At 44.8% G+C, this 20,086-nt stretch overlaps 1 protein-coding gene across 4 annotated transcripts in view; it reads left to right on the top strand.

Moving 5' to 3' along the window:
- Positions 1 to 20,086, top strand: part of SUSD6 (sushi domain containing 6) — a 106,119-nt gene that overhangs the window by 44,474 nt on the left and 41,559 nt on the right. For 3 of the 4 annotated variants that reach the window (XM_053601729.1, XM_053601730.1, XM_053601732.1), the window contains exon 2: positions 8,578 to 8,785. In XM_053601729.1, the coding sequence (XP_053457704.1) occupies positions 8,665 to 8,785 (121 nt within the window). In that variant the 5' untranslated portion in view covers positions 8,578 to 8,664. Of the gene's footprint in view, positions 1 to 8,202; positions 8,325 to 8,577; positions 8,786 to 20,086 lie in introns of those variants that run through there. The other variant, XM_053601731.1, reaches the window with a different exon arrangement.

The raw sequence follows: 20,086 nt of genomic DNA, 5'->3' as shown, positions 1-20,086 counted from the left end.
ACCTTAAAATGTATTTTTAGGAAATAGGAAAACTCCTGGGAGCTTCACTTGTTTAACCTGTCTCTTGTTTTCTCTGACTTTCTCTTGCATCTTTTCTCTCTTTCTCCCTGGACCCCTGTAGTTCTGCAGTGATCTTCTGTGGAAGCTGGCTTTTTTTTTTTTGTTAGATGTTTGTTGTTTTTGGAAAGCACTTGTGGAACGTTGTGTATGATGGATGGCCCCTCAGAGTGTGCCGATGGATTGATAAAGGTTGGTGTGGAGAGGTGGACTCTCCCGGGCTCGCTGCAGTGCAGGGGGAGGTGGATGCTGGGCATGGGTCTCAGAAGGTGCAAGGGAAAGGGCTGCTCAGGCAGAACAATGAGGATAGATACTGCTTCTTCTTTCCAGTCAGAACTTTTGTTGACTTACATTTTTAGAGGAAATACTTTTGGATCCTCCCATTCCCTAGAAGACATTCCGTATTTCTCAGAACTGAAAAGAGCCTGTGGGGATCATGCAGATTCATTCCTGAGCACCAGCTGACTTGGCTGAGGCCAATATACCCTTCAGTGTTGGAGCTGGGACCCCCACAGGACAGGCCCCTGCTGCAGCCTTCCTTTTGTTAAGAAGCGTTAGAGACTGTTAAAGAGAAGGCTTCATGGTAGGGGACTGTATATGCTGGTGTGCGGGAAGTGTGATACTTCGAGGGTGTGGCGAACAGTTCTGGGCTAGCAAGACAAGGGTAACAAGGCATATCAAAGCAATTCAGAAGGAACCTCTGACACTTCGCCAGTGGCGTAGCTGGCTTAAGAGGAAAGTTGAGGGTAATTTTTGTGTTTTGGAGGGGGTGAAATTTTAATGAGAGTTTGATGTTTGTGCCTTTTGGACTAGGAGCTGGAGGTTAAAAGCAAATGGATTTGGTAACATTCTGGCTGGCAAGGATCTCTAAGCCCAAGAGAAGAATTTCTGGCTACTGAAGCCCCTAAGTGTTAGTAGCTCAGAGGAAAGGGGAAGACAGAGAGGTGAATGAGTAGGTCCAGAAGGGTCCATAGAGTCACGGGGGAGAAAGGTGGTGTGTCTAAGTAAATACATTTTATCTTTTTTGGGGTGGGGGAGGGGTAGGAGGCATTAGAAATGATACATGTTTAGATATCTTTTGATGCTGTAGCCTGCCCATTTCTGCTAGAGTGGGAGTCCGGAGGGGAGGCATTGAAGGGAAGAGAGAGAGGTAAGGGAGGGTCCCACACCCTTGGGGAACTTTGGACTTCAAAGGTTAGAATTTATTATACCAGGGAATGTAATTCGCTGGTTAAATTCTGTTCACCCTGTTCTTTGTCTTCACCCCTTACCTGGCAGCATGAGGTTAGTGAAGATGGTTAGTCAAAGGAATCTGAGCTCTCTTGTTCTGGAGTCTTATCACTAGTACTGCCTCCCCCTTTCTCCATTAGTCCTAGGCAAGAAAAGGATTTCTATTGGTTTTATCTCAGTTCCCTCTCCTAACTAATGGACAGAGGAGCCATGGTTTAGGGAATAATTTGTTCTAAAGATTACGTGTAGACTGAGTCTGACTTCACCTACCCAGAGCTTGGGAGCCAGGCCTTATTGAGTCAGGCCCCTCTCGCTCAGGAGAGTGTGACACAACTTTGCACCTCCAGCGAGACTGAGGCATTCACAGCAGGAGTCAGCCCCAAGGCATCCCAGCACATGGGCTTGGTAGGGTCCAGACCTAGACACTGACTAGGGAACAGGGTGTCTGGCTGTCTGGCCCCAGCCAGGAACCATTTTTTTTTGGAGGTAGAGTCTCACTATGTTGCCCTCCGTAGAGTGCTGTAGTGTCATAGCTCACAGCAACCTCAAACTCTTGGGCTTAAGCAATTCTCTTGCCTCAACCTCTCAAGCAGCTGGAACTATAAGTGCTTGCCTTAACTCCTGGCTATTTTTGGTTGCAGTTGTCATGGTTTAGCAGGCCTGGGCCGGGCTTGAACCTGCCAGCTTCGGTGTATGTATGTGATTGGCTCCCTAACTGCTGAGCTACAGGTGCTGAGCTACAGGTGCTGAGCCCAGGAGTCTTTTTTTTTTTTTTTTTGTAGAGACACAGTCTCACTTTATGGCCCTCGGTAGAGTGCCGTGGCCTCACACAGCTCACAGCAACCTCCAACTCCTGGGCTTAACGCGATTCTCTTGCCTCAGCCTCCCGAGTAGCTGGGACTACAGGCGCCCGCTGCAACGCCCGGCTATTTTTTGGTTGCAGTTTGGCCGGGGCCGGGTTTGAACCCGCCACCCTCGGTATATGGGGCCGGCGCCTTACCGACTGAGCCATAGGTAAGAGAGACAGATAAAAGTCTCTAAAAAAAGACAGTCTTTTTTTTTTTAGAGACAGCTCCGTATATGGGGCCGGCACCCTACTCACTGAGCCACAGGTGCTGCCCAGGAGCTATTTTCGAAGGCGACTCCAGAGCACCTCTAATCTTAGCAGGCTCTTTCTTGGGTTAACTTGGAGACCTCTGTGGCGACAAGTGAGTAAACCCTGTGAACTCCTGGGCTCTGGTTGCAGGTTCTTCTTAATACTAGAAGCCTGCCGTGCTCGTTGTCTTTTCACAGAGAGCCCTGTGCCCTCTTGCCTTCCAGCTAAGACTGTAAATAGAAACCTTGGGTCTTTCTAGTTTACTGAGCATTTTCTAGTATTTTGTCCCTTCTGAGCCTTACCACAATCTAGTGAGATAATCAAAGCAAGTAATAGCCCTGTTTTTCAAATGAGGAGAGTCGGAGATGAGGCAAGTAGGCTCTCTCAGGCCAGAGCCGTGGCTTGAGGGCCATTCTTTTCATTGGAGGATCTAATGGACAGGAAGTGTTTGTGGCACCACATTCAGTCACCCAGTGTTTGATGTTCTAGGTTCACAGCAGTGGGAGAGGCTAGCCCCTGTCCCATGAGACTGGAAGTCCAGCTCATGGGGCCTCCTCACACCACAGGTGGTTAGGATAACAGTGCTGGTTTCCAAGAAAAAATCAGAAAGGGGCATCTAAGTTTCTCGTGACTCCTCCTCACCCTGTGTTTTGGAGTGGAAAGCTAGCCATTGGAGGAGGAGATGGGTTACAAAAAGAGAAGAGTGGAAGTGGGGAGAAACCTTAGAACCATAGAGCCTTTTTCGGGTGTGGAAACGGAAGCTGGAGAGCCTTCCTGCCCAGCCAGCTGGCTGGCAGCAGACGTGGGGCTGGGTGGGCTGCAGGCCCCTCCTCTGTCTCACCTCTAAGTTTAGATGCAGTGTTTCTCCGAGGATGGGTTGAGTGCTAGCTTTGAACCTGAGGCTTTGTTCCATGTTCCTCTCTTGTGATGATTTTTTTAAATTTAGGGAAGTGGTCACTAACATATTAAGGGAATACTGATGGACTCTTTTTGTTCAAAGTATTTGCCTCAGAATTTCTTTTAAGGATAATGAATAACCTAGTCCTAATTTGTTCTGAAACATTTTTGTTTCTACCTAGTATGCTAAAGCCACAATCCAAGGACAGATTTTTTTTTTTTTAATTCTGTGTTCAAAGCACATTATTTCTTAACATTGCTAGATTTGTGGTGTGACCCTCTTTATACACAGTAACTGGGCTTTCCTGTTCTATTTCTGTAATACTTTGGGGGAGAGGGATATATATATATATATATATATATATATATATATTTTTTTTTTTTTTTTTTTTTTTGACACTCTGTAATCCTGGCTAGAGTGCAATGGCATCATTATAGCTCACTGCAACCTCAAACTCCTGGGCTCAAGTGATCCTCCTGCTTCAAACCCCAAAGTAGCTGGGACTATAGGTGGACATGACCACACTGGCTACTTTTTTTTTTTAAGCTGTAGTTAGACATTATTTTTATTTTTTAAGATTATAGGGATTGGTGGAAACTTGCTCTTTCCCCCAAGTTTGCTGAAAGATCAACTCACAATTAAGGCAGATTAATATGAGAAAGGTTTACTTACCATGCACATGATGAGAGTCACAGAGTGATTACCCAATATCCCAATGAAGTTCAGATTTTTTTTTTTTTTTTGTAGAGACAGAGTCTCACTTTATGGCCCTCGGTAGAGTGCCGTGGCATCACACAGCTCACAGCAACCTCTAACTCCTGGGCTTAAGCGATTCTCTTGCTTCAGCCTCCCAAGTAGCTGGGACTACAGGCGCCCGCCACAACACCCAGCTATTTTTTGGTTGCAGTTCAGCCGGGGCTGGGTTTGAACCCGCCACCCTCGGCATATGGGGCTGGCGCCTTACCAACTGAGCCACAGGCGCCGCCCTGAAGTTCAGATATTTTTATATGTTGTCTTTTTTTTTTTTCTTTTTTTTTTTTGAGACAGAGTCTTATTTTGTCGCCCTCTGTAGAGTGCTCTGGCGACACAGTTCACAACAATCTCAAACTCTTGGGCTCAAGTGATTCTCTTGCCTCAGCCTCCTAAGTAGCTGGGACTACAGGTGCCATTACAATGCCTGGCTATTTTTTAAGAGATGGGGTCTTGCTCCTTGCTCATTGCTTTGACTCCTGAGCTCAGTCAATCCACTCGCCTCGCCTCCCAGAGTTTTAGGATTATAGGCGTGAGCCATGTCCACCCCCTCTCCCCCCTCCCCCTCCTCACCCCCACTTCCCCCCCCACTCCACCCCTCACCTTATACATGGTTTTTAGAAGGGAGGGGGACAATAGCCGGGCGTTGTGGCGGGCGCCTGTAGTCCCAGCTACTCGGGAGGCTGAGGCAAGAGAATCGCTTAAGCCCAGGAGTTGGAGGTTGCTGTGAGCTGTGTGAGGCCACGGCACTCTACTGAGGGCCGTAAAGTGAGACTCTGTGTCTACAAAAAAAAAAAATAGAAGGGAGGGGGACTGAGGAGTATGGATGGGGAAGCAGATTGATTTGTAAATTACCTGAGAGGCGTGTATTATGTTTTAAATGATTTGTGCCAAGTACGATTGCATTTTGCAATATGTTGAGATAACAGGGAGAGGAAGGGGAGGGGAGTCCCTTGCTTTTTTTTTTTTTTTAATCCAAAAGAGAGAAAGTCTTTTCCAATGCCCTTTTATCTGGAAGGACCTTCAATTCAAAATATTCTTTATACCAAGGAGCTCCTTCAAGACAGTCTGTTCTGTCACCCTGGCTGAAGTGCTGTGGTGTAGCTTATAGCAGCCTCAAACTCAGCCCCCAAGTGGCTGGTACTGCAGGTGCATGTCGCCACACCCTGCTAATTCTATTTTTTGTAGAGATGAGGTTTCTTGCTCAGGCTGGTCTTGAACTCCTGACCTTACATGATTCTCCTGCCTTGGCCTTCCTACTTTGGGGTTTTGAGGGTTTATAGCTCATGACTTAGCTTTACATGTAAACACTCCACTATTTCTCTTTTTTCTTTGCAAAACCCCTGTTTCCATCACCCCATCTGTTGTTGATCAGGTCTTAGGTTTCATGGTGGAACTGGTCCCTTGACATTGACTCTGGTAGTGGCTTAAGCAATATGGGAGGAGCCAGTTGTTTCTGTTTAAGAAAAAAACAGATCGGGAGCCCATACATGTACGTCCTCTCCTACCCAGTTCCGCACTGGCTCCTCCCTACAGTATTCACAAGCTTGACAAACTCTTTCTGGCCACCTGCCAGAAGCCAGGTCCCCATACTGGCTAGTGAAGATTCCAAGTTGAGTAATTCACAGTTCCTGCCTTCAAGGAACTCTCAGCCTAGTCAGGTGAGACAGATAAACAAATAGATGTAATAACCTGTAAAGGGTGCAGTCCTATCTAGCTGGATAAGAAGAAGGGTAGGTGTGGTGGTGTCAGGAAAGAATTCCTCCGGGAGGTGACCCTGGTGCTGTACCCTTAAAGTGACTGTTCCTGGTAGCGGGAGCAATGAGGTTCTTGAGATTTATTTGAATGTAAGTCAGTTTGTTGAGGGAGGAGATAGGTAGTCTATAGGAAGGCCTTGCGGCATTAACTTTGTATTTTGTCTGACTGGGTAATGTGTGTACAAAGTAGAGTGGTAAAGGAGATGAAAAGGGAATATACTGAGAGAAAAATGTTTTCCTCCTCCCCCAACTATTAACCATTCAATTCCCCTCCCCGAAGGTAATTGTTAGTTTCTTGTGCATCAGAAGCCAGAGAGGTTACAGGTGTGTGTGTATCTTTTAAAAATACATGTATATATGCGAATGATTTTCTTCATGTGCTAATTTTAGAAGTCGTTGCATTGTAGCACAGATGAAACTGTCCTATTCATTTCAAACCACTGGTATTCTATTGGGTATACTCTAAGTTACATATCTAGTCCCCTGTGATGAACTTTTAAGTTGCTCCAATCTTTTGCCATTACAAACCTTGCAGTGAATATCCATCATGTGTGTCACTGGAGATGTGATTTCTGAGGACAGAGTCTAGAAGTGGAATTGATAGGTCAGAGAATATGTGCATTTTGGGGGGCAGATATTATCTGGTTGACCTCCAAAGAGCTCTACTTTAATGACAAAATACTAACCGTACTTTATCACTTGGCCCCACAGCACTTCTCTTGCTCCCCTATTGAGCCTCTAAGATCTCTGCCAGAGTGATTTTCCTGAATGAATTTGGTTCTGTAACATCTCTGTTTAGAATCCGTGTAAGCACCACCTGGATTTCAGCCTCCTCCAGGGGTACTGTGCTTCGTGGTACTCTGATCTACCTATTTTTGGTACCCCCCCCCCCCCCAGACACATCCTTTAGGACTCAGCTTACCATCACCTCCCATGGGTAGTCTTTTCTGCCTACTTCCACTCATGCGCAGAACATGTAACTACCTTATGTGGCCTCACCATTCACTACTTAAATATTTGTTATGCACATGCTATGGTGTGGCACACACAGGTTTCATTCTTGATGATCCACTCTTGTTGTTTTGAGGGGATGATGACTGCCTGATAGTGTTACCAGGTGTGGCTACATATAAAACAGCAGCACCAAAGGGCCCATTGCCAGCCCTGTCACTGACCAGCTGGGGGCCTTAGTCATATCCTTTAACTTCTTTGGACCTTGGTTTGCTGTCAAATGAGGCAGTGGAGCTTAATGAACTCGAACTCCCTATAGCTCAGGTCTTATTAATGATTGGACAGTAACAGCAGCCACTGTTTACTGAGGACCTACAAAATGTCAGGCACTTTGTCCGTTCTGTTCCTTACATCAGTCCTACAAAGATCATATGTTTACTGTCCCCATTGTACAGTTGAGGAAACTGAGGCTGAGAGTTTTTATGACTTGGCCATAAATCAGCAATATGACTGTCTCAGTCCAAAAAAAGACCAGGTCTGAGAATCTTCAGTAAGCATTAGCCAGGCGTTCGTGAACAGAGCCAGCCCCTTGTCCTCATCCTCTTTCCTCTAATAGCTGAGACTGTAGCAGTCTTCTCCCAGCTTTTACCCAGACTCCAGTTTGAGCCTTTAAAGCTGCCTGGCAGAGTTTCAGGGACATCCTTTATTAGGTCATAACAGAAGAAACAGAATTGAATCCGAGCATTCTGACTTTACATATTCCACACATACACAGGGTTTTGTGTACTGTCACAAGTTCTACTCCCAGACCTGTATGTGAATTATCTGTTCTACAGTGTTACAACCAGACCTGACCTATGCGCATAAAGCCTTGTTAATGGAGAAGGGTGTGTGTTTAAAAAAAGGAAGTGGAATAGTATTTGGAGTACCTGTTGTAAATGGGAATACATGAGTAACTGGCAAAGGAAATCGAATAATTGAACTAAAATATAATAGGCCTATATCATATTATATCATAAACCCAGTTGCCTCCCTAAAGACATGTAGAAAATAATCTTTAAATTATTAACTCCAGATGTCATTCCCCCCCTCCCCTCCCCTGCCCTCCCTTCCCTTTTCCTCCCGACTCTTCTGTCTCTCTTTTTAAGATTTTGGTTCCTACTCTTCTGAAGTCTGTCTGAACTAGAGTGGGTGGTAGGGCTAATGAACAATTACAGCCCGTCCTCCACCCCCCATCATTGTGAACATTGGCCAACAGAATGTGGTCACAGGTGTGTTGGGTGAGTCTGGATTAAATTAGTCTCATTTTTGAGATGCAAGGCTGTCGAGTCAGATCCTCGGGGGCTGAGTGCTGGCTCCCGGTGTTTCATTCCTTCTCTAGGCGGTGTGTTTCTGCCTTTGAGGCATGTGTTCTCCCTCTCCCTTTTTCTCCTTTTGGTTAGTTTGAGCTTGTTCCAAGTCCAAGTGGCAAAGGCAAAGGCTGACTCTGGTGTAGCACCACTGTGTTGACAGCCGCTTCTACTCCTGTGTGCTGGAGCCTGCCAGGCAGTTTCTAAAAGCTCTGCCATTCCTGACGGATATCCAGGTAAAACAGGCTGTGTCCTGGTCCTGTTGAAAGGATCTGGCTCAGGGAGGCTGACGGCAGCAGGCCTTGGCGTTTCCCCAGGAAGGAGCTGAAAAGCCACTTCTGTGTTTGTCTCTCCTGGCAGCAACGGTTCAGTTGCTAGAATTCTTTCAACTTTGTGTCTGATTATGGCTTTCTTACCAAAGTGACTACTTTTAGCTAACTTATGGCTAAAGTTTTCATTTTGCTTATGTTGGTTTTCTGTTTGTTACAGGTGACTCTATCCCTGGCTGACTTTAGGATTCTTATTTCTGGATTTTTAAAATTTTTCTTTAAACAAAAAAACTCGGACGGATAAAAGATGTGCCATGGCAGGATAGCACCAAAGACCACCTCAGTGTTTGCCGTGGCCTCCGTAAGACATGGAGTATTCCTTCCACTGGTGATCCTTAGCACCCTGCTTGGAGATGGACTCGCCTCTGGTAAGTTCCAACCTGCCTTGTGAGTATGGGAGGGAAGACCACCATTTCTCTGGAAGGTGAGGACAAGGGCTGTCCCTCTGGCAGGGCAGGCAGACTGTGGAGGGCTTTTGTCCTGTGGTATCTAGGGGAGGGAGCCAGGGCCTAATGAGCCAGCCAGAGGGGGCTATGTGGCAACTGGCTTGTGATAACCTGTCACCCACCCCCCACACTAGTCATCATTAGGCAAGATAGGGTTCAGAGCATGATATATGGGTAAGGGTGTAGGCTTAGGAATCAGACTGCCTGTGTTCACAGCCCAAGCCTACTATTTGCTTGCTCTGTGACCCTGAGCAAGTCACTTTACTGATGCAAGCCTCAGTTTTTCAGCTGTAAAATAGGGTAATAATTGTATTTACCTCATTGGACAGTTGTGAAGATTGACAGAGATAACATAGTAAGCCCTTAATGATTGCTGGCTCATTTTTGTTTCTTGTTTTTCTGTGCTTTTTTTCTTTTTTTTTGCAGTTTTTGGCTGGGGTCAGGTTTGAAACCACCACCTCTAGTATATGGGTCTGGCGCCCTACTCCTTGAGCCACAGGCGCCGCCCATCTGTGCTTTTTTCTTAGAATGAGTGCATAGTTGAGTATTGTAATTTAGGGAAAGTTAAGACCTGGTTGCCAACTCTATAAACATTGTGATCTTGCACAAAGCTACTTATTCATTCTTTAAAAAAATTTTTTTGAACAAACTTTTTTTTTTTTTTTTGAGACAGAGTCTCACTTTGTCACCCTTGGTAGAGTGCTGTGGTATCATAGCTCACAGCAATAGTGATTTTCACAGTGATTCTCTTGCCTCAGCCTCCCAAGTAGCTGGGACTATAGGCACCTGCCACGATGCCCAGCTACTTTTTAGGGATGAGGTCTTTTTTTTAAATTTTATTTTATTTTGTTATTAAATCATAGCTGTGTACATTAATGTGATCATGGGACACCATACACTGGTTTTATAGACCATTTGACATATTTTCATCACATTGGTTAACAGCCTTCCTGGCATTTTCTTAGTTATTGTGTTAAGACATTTATATTCTACATTTACTAAGTTTCACATGTACCCTTGTAAGATAAGATGCACCATAGGTGCATAGGTGTAATCCCACCAATCACCCTCCCTCTACCCACCCTCCCTCCTCCCTCTCCCCCTTCCCCATATTCTTAGGTTATAACTGGGTTATAGCTTTCATATGAAAGCCATAAATTAGTTTCATAGTAGGGCTGAGTACATTGGATACTTTTTCTTCCATTCTTGAGATACTTTACTAAGAAGAATATGTTCCAGCTCCATCTATGTAAACATGAAAGAGGTAAAGTCTCCATCTTTCCTTAAGGCTGCATAATATTCCATGGTGTACATATATCACAATTTATTAATCCATTCATGGATCGATGGGCACTTGGGCTTTTTCCATGACTTAGCAATTATGAATTGGGTTGCAATAAACATTCTGGTACAAATATCTTTGTTATAATGTGATTTTTGGTCTTCTGGGTATATACCTAGTAGAGGAATTATTGGATTGAATGGCAGATCTATTTTTAGATCTCTAAGTGTTCTCCAAACATCTTTCCAAAAGGAATGTATTAATTTGCATTCCCACCAGCAGTGTAGAAGTGTTCCCCTTTCTCCACATCTACGTCAACATCTCTGGTCTTGGGATTTTGTGATATGGGCTAATCTTACTGGAGTTAGATGATATCTCAGAGTAGTTTTGATTTGCATTTCTCTGATGATTGAGGATGATGAGCATTTTTTCATATGTCTGTAGGCCGTGCGCCTGTCTTCTTCGGAGAAGTTTCTCTTCAAGTCCCTTGCCCAGCCTGGGATGGGATCACTTGTTCTTTTCTTGCTAATACGTTAGAGTTCTCTGTGGATTCTGGTTATTAAACCTTTGTCAGAGACATAACCTGCAAACATCTTCTCCCATTCTGAGGGCTGTCTGCTTGCTTTACTTACCGTGTTCTTGGCTGTGCAGAAGCTTTTGAGTTTGATCAAGTCCCAGTAGTGTATTTTTGAAGCTGCTTCAATTGTCCAGTGGGTCCTCCTCATAAAATATTCTCCCAGATCGATTTCTTCAAGAGTTTTCCCTGCACTCTCTTCTAGTATTTTTATAGTTTCATGTCTTAAGTTTAAATCTTTAATCCAGTGAGAGTCTATCTTAGTTAATGGTGAAAGGTGTGGGTCCAGTAGGGATGAGGTCTTGTTCTGGCTCAGGCTGGTCTTAAACCTGGGAGCTCAGACAGTCCACCCGCCTTGGCCTTCCAGAGTGCTAGGATTACATGGGTGAGTCCCCATGCCCGGCCCTGAACAAATTTTTTATTTTGAACCGTTTTACATTTACAGAAACGCTGTGAAGGCACCACAGAAAGTTATCATATACTTGACATGCAGTTTCTTCTGTTACGAACATCTTACATTAGTATGTATATTTATCATAGTTAATGAACGAATGTTGATGTTATTAAATAATTCCACACTTTATTCGTATTTTCTTAGTTTTTACCTAATGGCCTTATCTCTTCCAGGACCCCACTAGGGGTACAATGTTACATTCTGCCACGTCTTCTTAGGCTCCTCTTGGCTGTGATAGTTTCTCAAACTTTCATTCTTTTTTTATTTCAGACTAATATAAGGGTATATCCAATTTGGTTACATTGTTTGCATTTGTTAGGTAGTGTCTGAGTTGCCTTTGAGTCCTTCATCCAGGGGGTGTGTCATATACCCCCTGGATGGGGGTGGGAGCTTATTGAGCCCCTCCCTCTGCCTCCCCCCACTTGAATGTAATTGTTTTTCTCTCATGTGGGCCTGTAGTTGTTCATCTATTAGTTTCCAATTAGTATTGAGTACATGGGGTGCTTGCCACTTATCTGTTCTTGAGTTCAGTTTCTCCCTCTGTCAATGAAGGAGTTGACCTAGATAACCTTTAAGATCACTTCTAGTTCCCTCGGTTTAGGCTTTCATGATTCTGAGGGCTTTCTGGTTGAACATGGAGAGCTCTGGCAGGGGCTAGAAATGCAGTGCTGACTTTCCTTGTTGCCTTCAACAATGTGACAGAGATCCTTCCAGGTTCTCTTTGTGTGGTCCTCTTCAGCGAGGACGCGTTTGTGTGTAGGGGGCAGGGTTCTCGGTGGTGTCCCTTCTTCTGTGTCTCACCGCCAGTATCATCACTGAGCTTATCAGTAATGGTGTCCCTACCAGACTTCTTTAGAAACACATGTGTGACAGTGCTTCTTGGAGAGAGATCTCAGAACTAGATTCTGGAAGGGGACTTTCTTGGGAGGTAGAAGGGGAGTGGTATGTTGTGGCTATAGAGTCCCCTGGCTCAGTGCTCTTTCATTCCCTTTCTCTCAACTCCTGTTGCCCACTTACCCAACATAGACAGTTCCATCATAGCTTTCCCTACCAGTCACATACACATTTCCTCCTGTTGCCTCTTCTTCCTTCGCCTTTTGACACATGACCCACACCTTTCTTCTCTAGCCATGAGGAGTCCCTGGGATAACCCAGGGGGCCATGATGTTTGGGACCCCATGGTGTGGCCATCGTGGTTATTTGGAAAAGAAGACCAGGCTATGGAACTGGAGACTGTTATCCAAAGTATCTTAGCAATGGAAAAACAAACACCGTGTGTACTTTCTCATAATTGGGAGCTAATTGATGGGCACAAAAAGATCAAAAGGTTATTGGAAACTAAGAAGCCAGCAGGGGTAACATCCTACCCATCAGGTATGGTGAACACTATTTGGGTGACTAAATGGGCAGACTAAAAGCCCTGACTTAAGCATTATAAAAGGCATATGTGTGATAAGAACATTTGTACCACCTTTATATATTGAAATAAAAAAAAAAAGATGATTATGACTAGGCTACACCAGTGTGAAGCAGAGCCTAGAATCATAGGGCCAATCCAAAACCAGAGCAGGCCTGTAGACACGGTAGTCACAGAGCCACAGAGCTTGTTCATCATCGTGTCTCTAGAGCAGAAGTTGGTAAACTGTGGCCACGGGTTTGGGCCTCCCTGCATGTGTCTTCTGTTGTGTGGCCTTTGAGTTAGAGCCATTTATATTTTCAAATGGTTGAAAAAACTCAGAGGAAGAATATTTTATGACACAAATTTATATGTGTCAATTACATGTGTAAATTCAAATTTCAGTGTCCATAAGTAGCTATATTTGAAGCACAGCAATGCTTATTTGTGTATGTATAATCTATGGTTGCTTCTGTACTATAGTGGCAGAGCCAAGTAGTTGTGACAAAGTCCATGTGGCCTGCAAACCCTAAAATATTCTTTATAGAAGGGATTCTTTTGCCCTACCCTCACCTGTCAGCTCAGAACAAATGGTGCTCACCAAGTGTGCATGTGAAAGGAATGACTATCAGAGCAGGAAGGAAGGACTGTTCAGAGCCAGGGTGGACTTCAGAGATGGTGTACTTGCTGCCCAGGGCCTTACAGCTAACAGTAGAGCTGGGACCTAGTCTGGTCCCTGCACACTCCTACAAACTGTCTCTTCCAAGGCTTCTCTGGGGAAGCCACCCTGCATGTTTCAGGTCAGTATTGTTGGCAGAAAATCTGCCTTTGGTATCTGAAGTCTTTAGCCTCTTTAGCTTCGTTAAGCCATCCTACTTATCCCCACCCTTCCTTTGTTGGCTCCACCCCCTTCCCCATGCCCATTCCATTTTCCAGCTACCCACACTTTCCCAGCTTTCCACCCAAGGCCTGAAATCAATTCTCAGGTTCCAGACTAGCTGGATAAAGAGATTATTATTCTCCAGTGGAAGAATGTACTTGTAGTGTGGGCTTAGACTAGGATGGGAAAGTTGGCTCTGTTTTCTTTCCCTTTCCCCATCTGTAAAGAATTCCCCCTTTCCTTGCCACCTAAACCCCAAGTCATTGCTATTCCCCATAATACACATGTCCTGGCAGGGAAGAGGGTGCAGGGGAAGGGATTTCACCACTGCTTAGATCTAGTGCCCCAAGTTGTTGCCAATGTTTTCCTCTCCTTCTGGAGTGGCTTCTGGGGGGAGGGAGGTGCCCTTTCCTTGGCCTGAAACCCTCAGCACACCTGTATAGCCGTGCCTGCCATGGGCAGTGTATCAAGCAAGCTTGCCAAGAAACTAAAACTAAGATACTCCAAAGCCAAAGAAAGGCAGCTTAGTTCAGGAAAAGCCCCTTTGTCCCCACCTTGCATTTCTTACCTATTCCTATCGCTGCTCCTAAACACCCATTCCAGAGACATTTTAAAATGGGATACTTGTAAAGAACACAGCCCCGGTACCAGAGACTACACAAACTGCCCTGGAGAATGCCCATTCACCCGTGAACCATGCAGTTCTCAATACACATTCATGACTCTGAGAATTGCACAGGGCATGGGTGAATGGGCATTCTTCAGGGCAGTTTGTGTAGTCTCTGGTCATAAATACCACTGCCATTCTCTGGTCTCGGTCATACATAGTATCTCAGGTTTAGTAGGAAAGGACACTTGAATTCTAGCATGGACTTATGTTCGGGTTTCTCTTATACACAGATCAGGATTTGGATTTTTCAACAGAGAAGGTGTTAGAGAGGCATTGGGTCCAGCTTTCCCTTGGTCATTCCTGCAAATGGGGAGAATTATTGAAAGGTTTGCTTTTTAGGAGTGGCAAAAAGAATCATATCTTATTCTTCATATCCAGTCACACCATGCAGTGCGAAGACCAGAATTAAAAATAAAATCTATGCACATGCTACCCAATTTGCCTATCTTGTAGTCTCTGGTACCGGGGCTGTGTTCTTTACAAGTATCTATCTTAGACTAGAGAGGGATTAAGATCCCAGCCTCTTCTGGGTCTCACAACTCTTCCTTTACCTGTGATCTTAAGAAACTTGCTATATGACCTTAGGTGAATTGTATGACCTCTTTGTGTCTTCTGTAAAACAGAAACAGAGATCCTTAAAAATAATAGGTTGTTGTTGTGTAGATGAATGCAAATGATTGAAGAGTATGTGGCATATAAATGTGATATAAGCCCCAAATAATAACAGCAGCAGAGTTGGTATGTGACCTTCTGTTGAGTCATGCTGCACAGTAGTAGACTTTATGCAGATGACATTCTTTGCTGTCATTAAAACACAGAATTGAAGGTGCAGAGTTACTGTTTGGGTTGAGGATAAGAGATTTTGGAGCAGGTGTCAAATTTGACCAGTGAGGAGAGATTGATTACATTTGCCTTCCAGAAAGCTCATGTTTGCATAGATTGATGATTTCAACCTAACTGACTTGCTGACTCATCAAAAGTTTTTGGTTTTTATTCTTTTCCTTTCCTGAGAAAACTCAGTATTTTACTTGCTTCAGACTTTTTCCCCTTAAAATGTTGCCATGGCATGTGAGGCCATGTTAAACTAATCACATGGCAACTGAGAGCAGTTTTACAATAGCAGTGAAGCAGCCATCTGCCTTTACATGACAGAGTGGGAAAGCCAGGCAGTTAGTTTTCATTAAAGATGAGAAATGTTGAGAACCAGGTTCCCAGAGAGATGATGTGGCTTTGGCCTTTAGCATTGCTATGGCAGATAGATGTTGGCAGGTGGGCCCGGTTCACGTCATCTCTGAAGGAGCCTGGAGCTGAGGGGAGAGGACAAATAGGAAACTGATGTATATAGAGCATCAGTTCTGTGTCAGGCTCTGTGTTATTCCATATAAAACTCTCAGAACACCTGTAGACTAGATGGCTATGTAACCATTTTATAGAAGAGAAACTAAAGCAAAGAGAGAGAGAGGATTGTTATTGGTGAAGCTGGCTAGGGTTCGTGCCCTGTGTCTGACTCAGTTGCCCATGGCCTTTGCTGGGAACCACACTACCTGCCCAGGTGGCAGCCTTCTCTGGGACCCATTTCTTGTGTTTCCTGACTAAAGGGTTCAGATGAGTTGTCAGAGGATTATGCTGACAGAGGAAGAAATAGACTATGTTTTCTAGCCGGGCGTTGTGGCGGGCGCCTATAGTCCCAGCTACTCGGGAGGCTGAGGCAAGAGAATCGCTTAAGCCCAGGAGTTGGAGGTTTCTGTGAGCTGTGTGATGCCATGGCACTCTACCAAGGGCCATAAAGTGAGACTCTGTCTCTACAAAAAAAAAAAAAAAGAAAGAAAGAAATAGACTATGTTTTCTCTCCATGGATAAAACCAGGCTTCCCTCTGTGGTTGTTTCTATTCTCATCTTCTGTGGCCCTTGGTTGTTTGGTTGCAGTTTAGGCACAAGGTTTGCCAAGGTGGTTCTATTTTTGGAAAGGAACAATAGGGACCATAACAAATTGTTTGCTAAATTGGGACGTAGTTCCCAAAACATCCGCAGAGCACCTTCCTGTCAGCTGCATACCTGACTGATGACAGTGATGTAATCTCTCCATGGTGTAATTACCTATGACTATAAAAAGACCTGAGGATTGTGGTGGGAGGCTGCATGGGTCATCATAGGGCTTGTTGAACCCTTGTGTTGAGACAAAACATTGAGAAATTTTCCTCTGCAGGCTAATTATCGTGTCATGTTTAGAACATTGTAGACCCATGATCCCTACCAACCTTGGTTCCCAAATTCTGTCTTTTTTTCTGTTTTTTGAGAGTCTCACTATGTCACCCTGGTAGAGTGGTGGTGTCACAGCTCACAGCAACCTCAAACTCTTGGGTTCCAGCATTCTTTTGCCTCAGCCTCCTGAGTAGCTGGGACTACAGGTGCCTGCCACAACGCCCAGCTATTTTTTCTTTCTTTTTTTTTTTAGAGATGAGGTCTCACTCTGGCTCAGGCTGGTCTCAAACCTGTGAGCTCAGGCAATCCACCTGCCTCAGCCTCCCATGTGCTAGGATTATAGGTGTGAGCCACCATGCCTGGCCTATTTTTTTTTTTTTTTTTTTTTTTTTGAGACAGGGTCTCGTTGTATTGCCTGGGGTCGAGTAGTGGCATCATCATAGCACAACCCTCAACTCCTGGGCTCAAGCGATCTTCCTGCCTGAAGCCTCTTGAGTAGCTGGGGCCTTAGGCATATGCAGCCATGCCTGGCTTTTTTTTTTTTTAATGTCAAAAAATGTATACATATGTTAAGAAAGAAAAAAGTATGTAATTTATAATACTCAAGTCATGTTTAACTTTTGCAGTTGCAAGAGGTGCTCATATGTGACTTGTGTTCATTTTTTGTTATATATATTGAGTATTATGATTTTAATAGTTTTTTCCTTTCTTAAAATGTGTTTACTTTTTTTTTGGCATTCTCTGTATCTGTCTTGTAGAGGTGGATCTCAAATGCCTGGCCTGAAGGAATCTTCCCACCTCAGTTTCCCCAAGTGCTGGGATTACAGGTGTGAGCCCTCCTGGAATCAGTTTGAAACCTTACATTATTATATTTGAGAATGCCAAGGGTAATTTTTTTTTTTTTTGAGACAGAGTCTTATTTGATTACCCTTATTAGAGTGCAATGGCGTCATAGCTCACAGCAACCTCAAACTCCTGGGCTTACAGGATTCTCTTGCCTCAGCCTCCCAAGTAGCTGGGACTACAGGTGCCCGCCACAGCTCCCAGCTACTTTTAGAGGTGATGTCTCTCTCTAGCTCAGGCTGGTCTTGAACCTGTGAGCTCAGGCAGTCCTCCTGCCTTGATCTCCTAAGACCTGAGATTACAGACGTGAGCCACTGCTCCTGGCCAAGGTCATTTCTTTTAAAAACATATTTTATTTCATGAGCATAGTGATATGATTGAAGGATTCCATTGTAAAAGATTCCAAAACACATCTGGGTGGGAGAATATAATACTAGAGTTAAAAAATATGAAATCTGGGTGGTGCCTGTGGCTCAGTGGGCAGGGCGCCGGCCTCATATACTGAGGGTGGCGGGTTCAAACCTGGCCCCGGCCAAATTGCAACAAAAAAAATAGCCGGGCGTTGTGGTGGGCGCCTGTAGTCCCAGCTACTTGGGAGGCTGAGGCAAGGGAATTGCCTAAGCCCAGGAGTTGGAGGTTGCTGTGAGCTGTGTCAGAACATGGCACTCCACCGTGGGTGATAAAGTGAAACTGTGTCTCTACAAAAAAAAATAAAATAAATACGAAATCTCTTTTCTTCACTTGGTAATCCTTTTGCCTCCCCCTGCTTTTCTTAAATATGTTTGTCAACATTTCTCTTTTAAGAACCTTTTTCTACCTAGACTCATTGGCATCCCCAGAGATGGAGATATTTCCCTTGTTTCCCTTGCCAGTAGCCAGATCTTTCAAAGTACAATTGTTTAATCATTCAAATTCTGGGAAGTAGTGCAGGGCAGATAAACAGATCTCTTTAGAATTTCTTCTTTGGAAAGCTTTTTTTTTTTTAATTCACAGAAGTATTTTAGGCATTTCAGTGGGGGTGGGGAACACAGAAGAGGTTTCAGAAAGTTATGGCCAAATATAAGCAGGGTTATAAAATAATTCAGCTTTATCCTTTGTTACTCTAAGTAACAAGTGACACTTTATGACATACAAAGGTCCTGATCAACTCTAAACTCTAAAGTAACAAGTGACACTTTATGACATACAAAGGTCCTGATCAACTCTAAACTCCCACTCACTTTGGGAGTGGGTAGGACCTGCATGTTTATCATCACTGTCTTGAGTTTTGACAGTTTGACTTTATGGACTCTGGCCATGGTGGGAGGAACAAGAGAATGTTGCCGGGCTTGTTGCACACTCTGGATTAGGACTGTCAGTATTTCTTCCTAGGTGTAGAAAGGTTCAGGGGCAGACAGGAAAAAAAGCCTTGGATCTCTCTTCTTGCCAGTCCATCTCGAGTCCGGATGGCAGGTGTCTTGAGCCAGTGCAGGCCCAATAAGCCTCCTTGATAAGCATGCATGTTTGTCTGAATGCTGATTTGGGGCCCATGGAGTCAGTTGGGGATGTCAGGGGCTGCATGGCTGTCTGCTTTAGACCCCTCACACGGTGGACCCTCTCAGTCTCTGAGCTTTGTGATTCTCCATGCACAGTATCCCTCACTCTTAGTTTTTCCTCTTTGCTCTTGGTTCTTTGTGTGTTTGCACATAAGGTCATTGAAGGCAGGGACAAAGTCCTTCATATGTTCCTCTTTTGCTGTAACCAGGCCAATGATTATCCCAGGTGGGCCCTACAAACACATCCTTGGAAGGTGCTCCATGAATGGGGTCATCTCAGGGGTGAGGTCACCACTGGGAAAGTGTGCAGAATCATGGCTTGTCCTCCACATGAGGAAAGCAGAACCAAGTCCAGGACCCCATGAGCAGTGGCAGCCTGTGGGGTCTCCGGAAGCATTCTGTCCCCACAGGGATGCAGGTGGTGGGCTCTTCTGAGGGGAAAGGAGAGGGCTGGGAGACTGCCTGGAAGAGTGCATCATAGAGTGTGCTGCCTTGCAGCCTGGGCAAGGATTTCAACAAATGTGGCTCCTCTTAGGCAATGAGGAGGGCCTGCTGGGCACGTAAGGTGGAGGAATGTATGTGAACACTACACATATTCCACTAACTCTAATGGTGTCCTGACATATTAGAGAGGGGCTCGGGAAGAGCAGCTTGGACAGGTTTGGCTTCACTTCCTTACCTAACTGCCTTTGCTGACACAGCTTCCTTTGCCTCTGTAAAGAACAAGTCTAAGGGACTTATCCCCCTGTCCCTGAACATTAGCACTCTTCAACCTCCTCTCCCCCTTTCTTCCTGTGGCCAGAATCCCACCCCCTTTTCCCTTTCATACTTCTCTTTATCCTTCAGGGTCCACCTTAGAGTTGCCTCCTTTATGGGACACCACCCCTTCCCTTACCACTGGAATTAATAGCGTCTGGAGGAAGGAGAGTAGGCTTTGTGTGTACTCCTGGAATGGAATTAACAAGAGCTCCTAGTTTGGTCCTTTCTTGTCAGAGAGGATGTCCTACGAGCAGGATTCCAATTCCTAGAATCTTCTGTCTTTGATTTGAAGGGATTGAGCTTGTTAAGACTTGTAGAAATTGCAGGTTTGGGGAGCTCACACCCTTTGTTCTGCAGATCATGGTACACAGGTCTATAGTCTTGCTCCAAACTCTGATGATCTGAGGTTCTCAGGGTTGCTCTTTTCATGATCAGCATTAACCCCTTGGAAGTATGTTGACATAAAGTTGGCAGGGAAGAGAGCAGGAGGTGTATAATGCCACGGAGGGCTTTCTGGGGGTCAGGTACTGAGCTGGATCGTTGTGGACATTAAGGATATGTAGGTAGCCTGTGAGAGAAGGGCAGTGACAGGCAGGAACTGTGGTCTGCACCAGAGGAGGGCAGAGCT

Source organism: Nycticebus coucang, chromosome 9 (genome assembly GCF_027406575.1).
Source record: "Nycticebus coucang isolate mNycCou1 chromosome 9, mNycCou1.pri, whole genome shotgun sequence".
Lineage (NCBI taxonomy): Eukaryota > Metazoa > Chordata > Mammalia > Primates > Lorisidae > Nycticebus > Nycticebus coucang.
The sequence above is the reverse complement of the archived record's forward strand: the minus strand, read 5'-3'. Positions and strand labels throughout refer to the sequence as shown.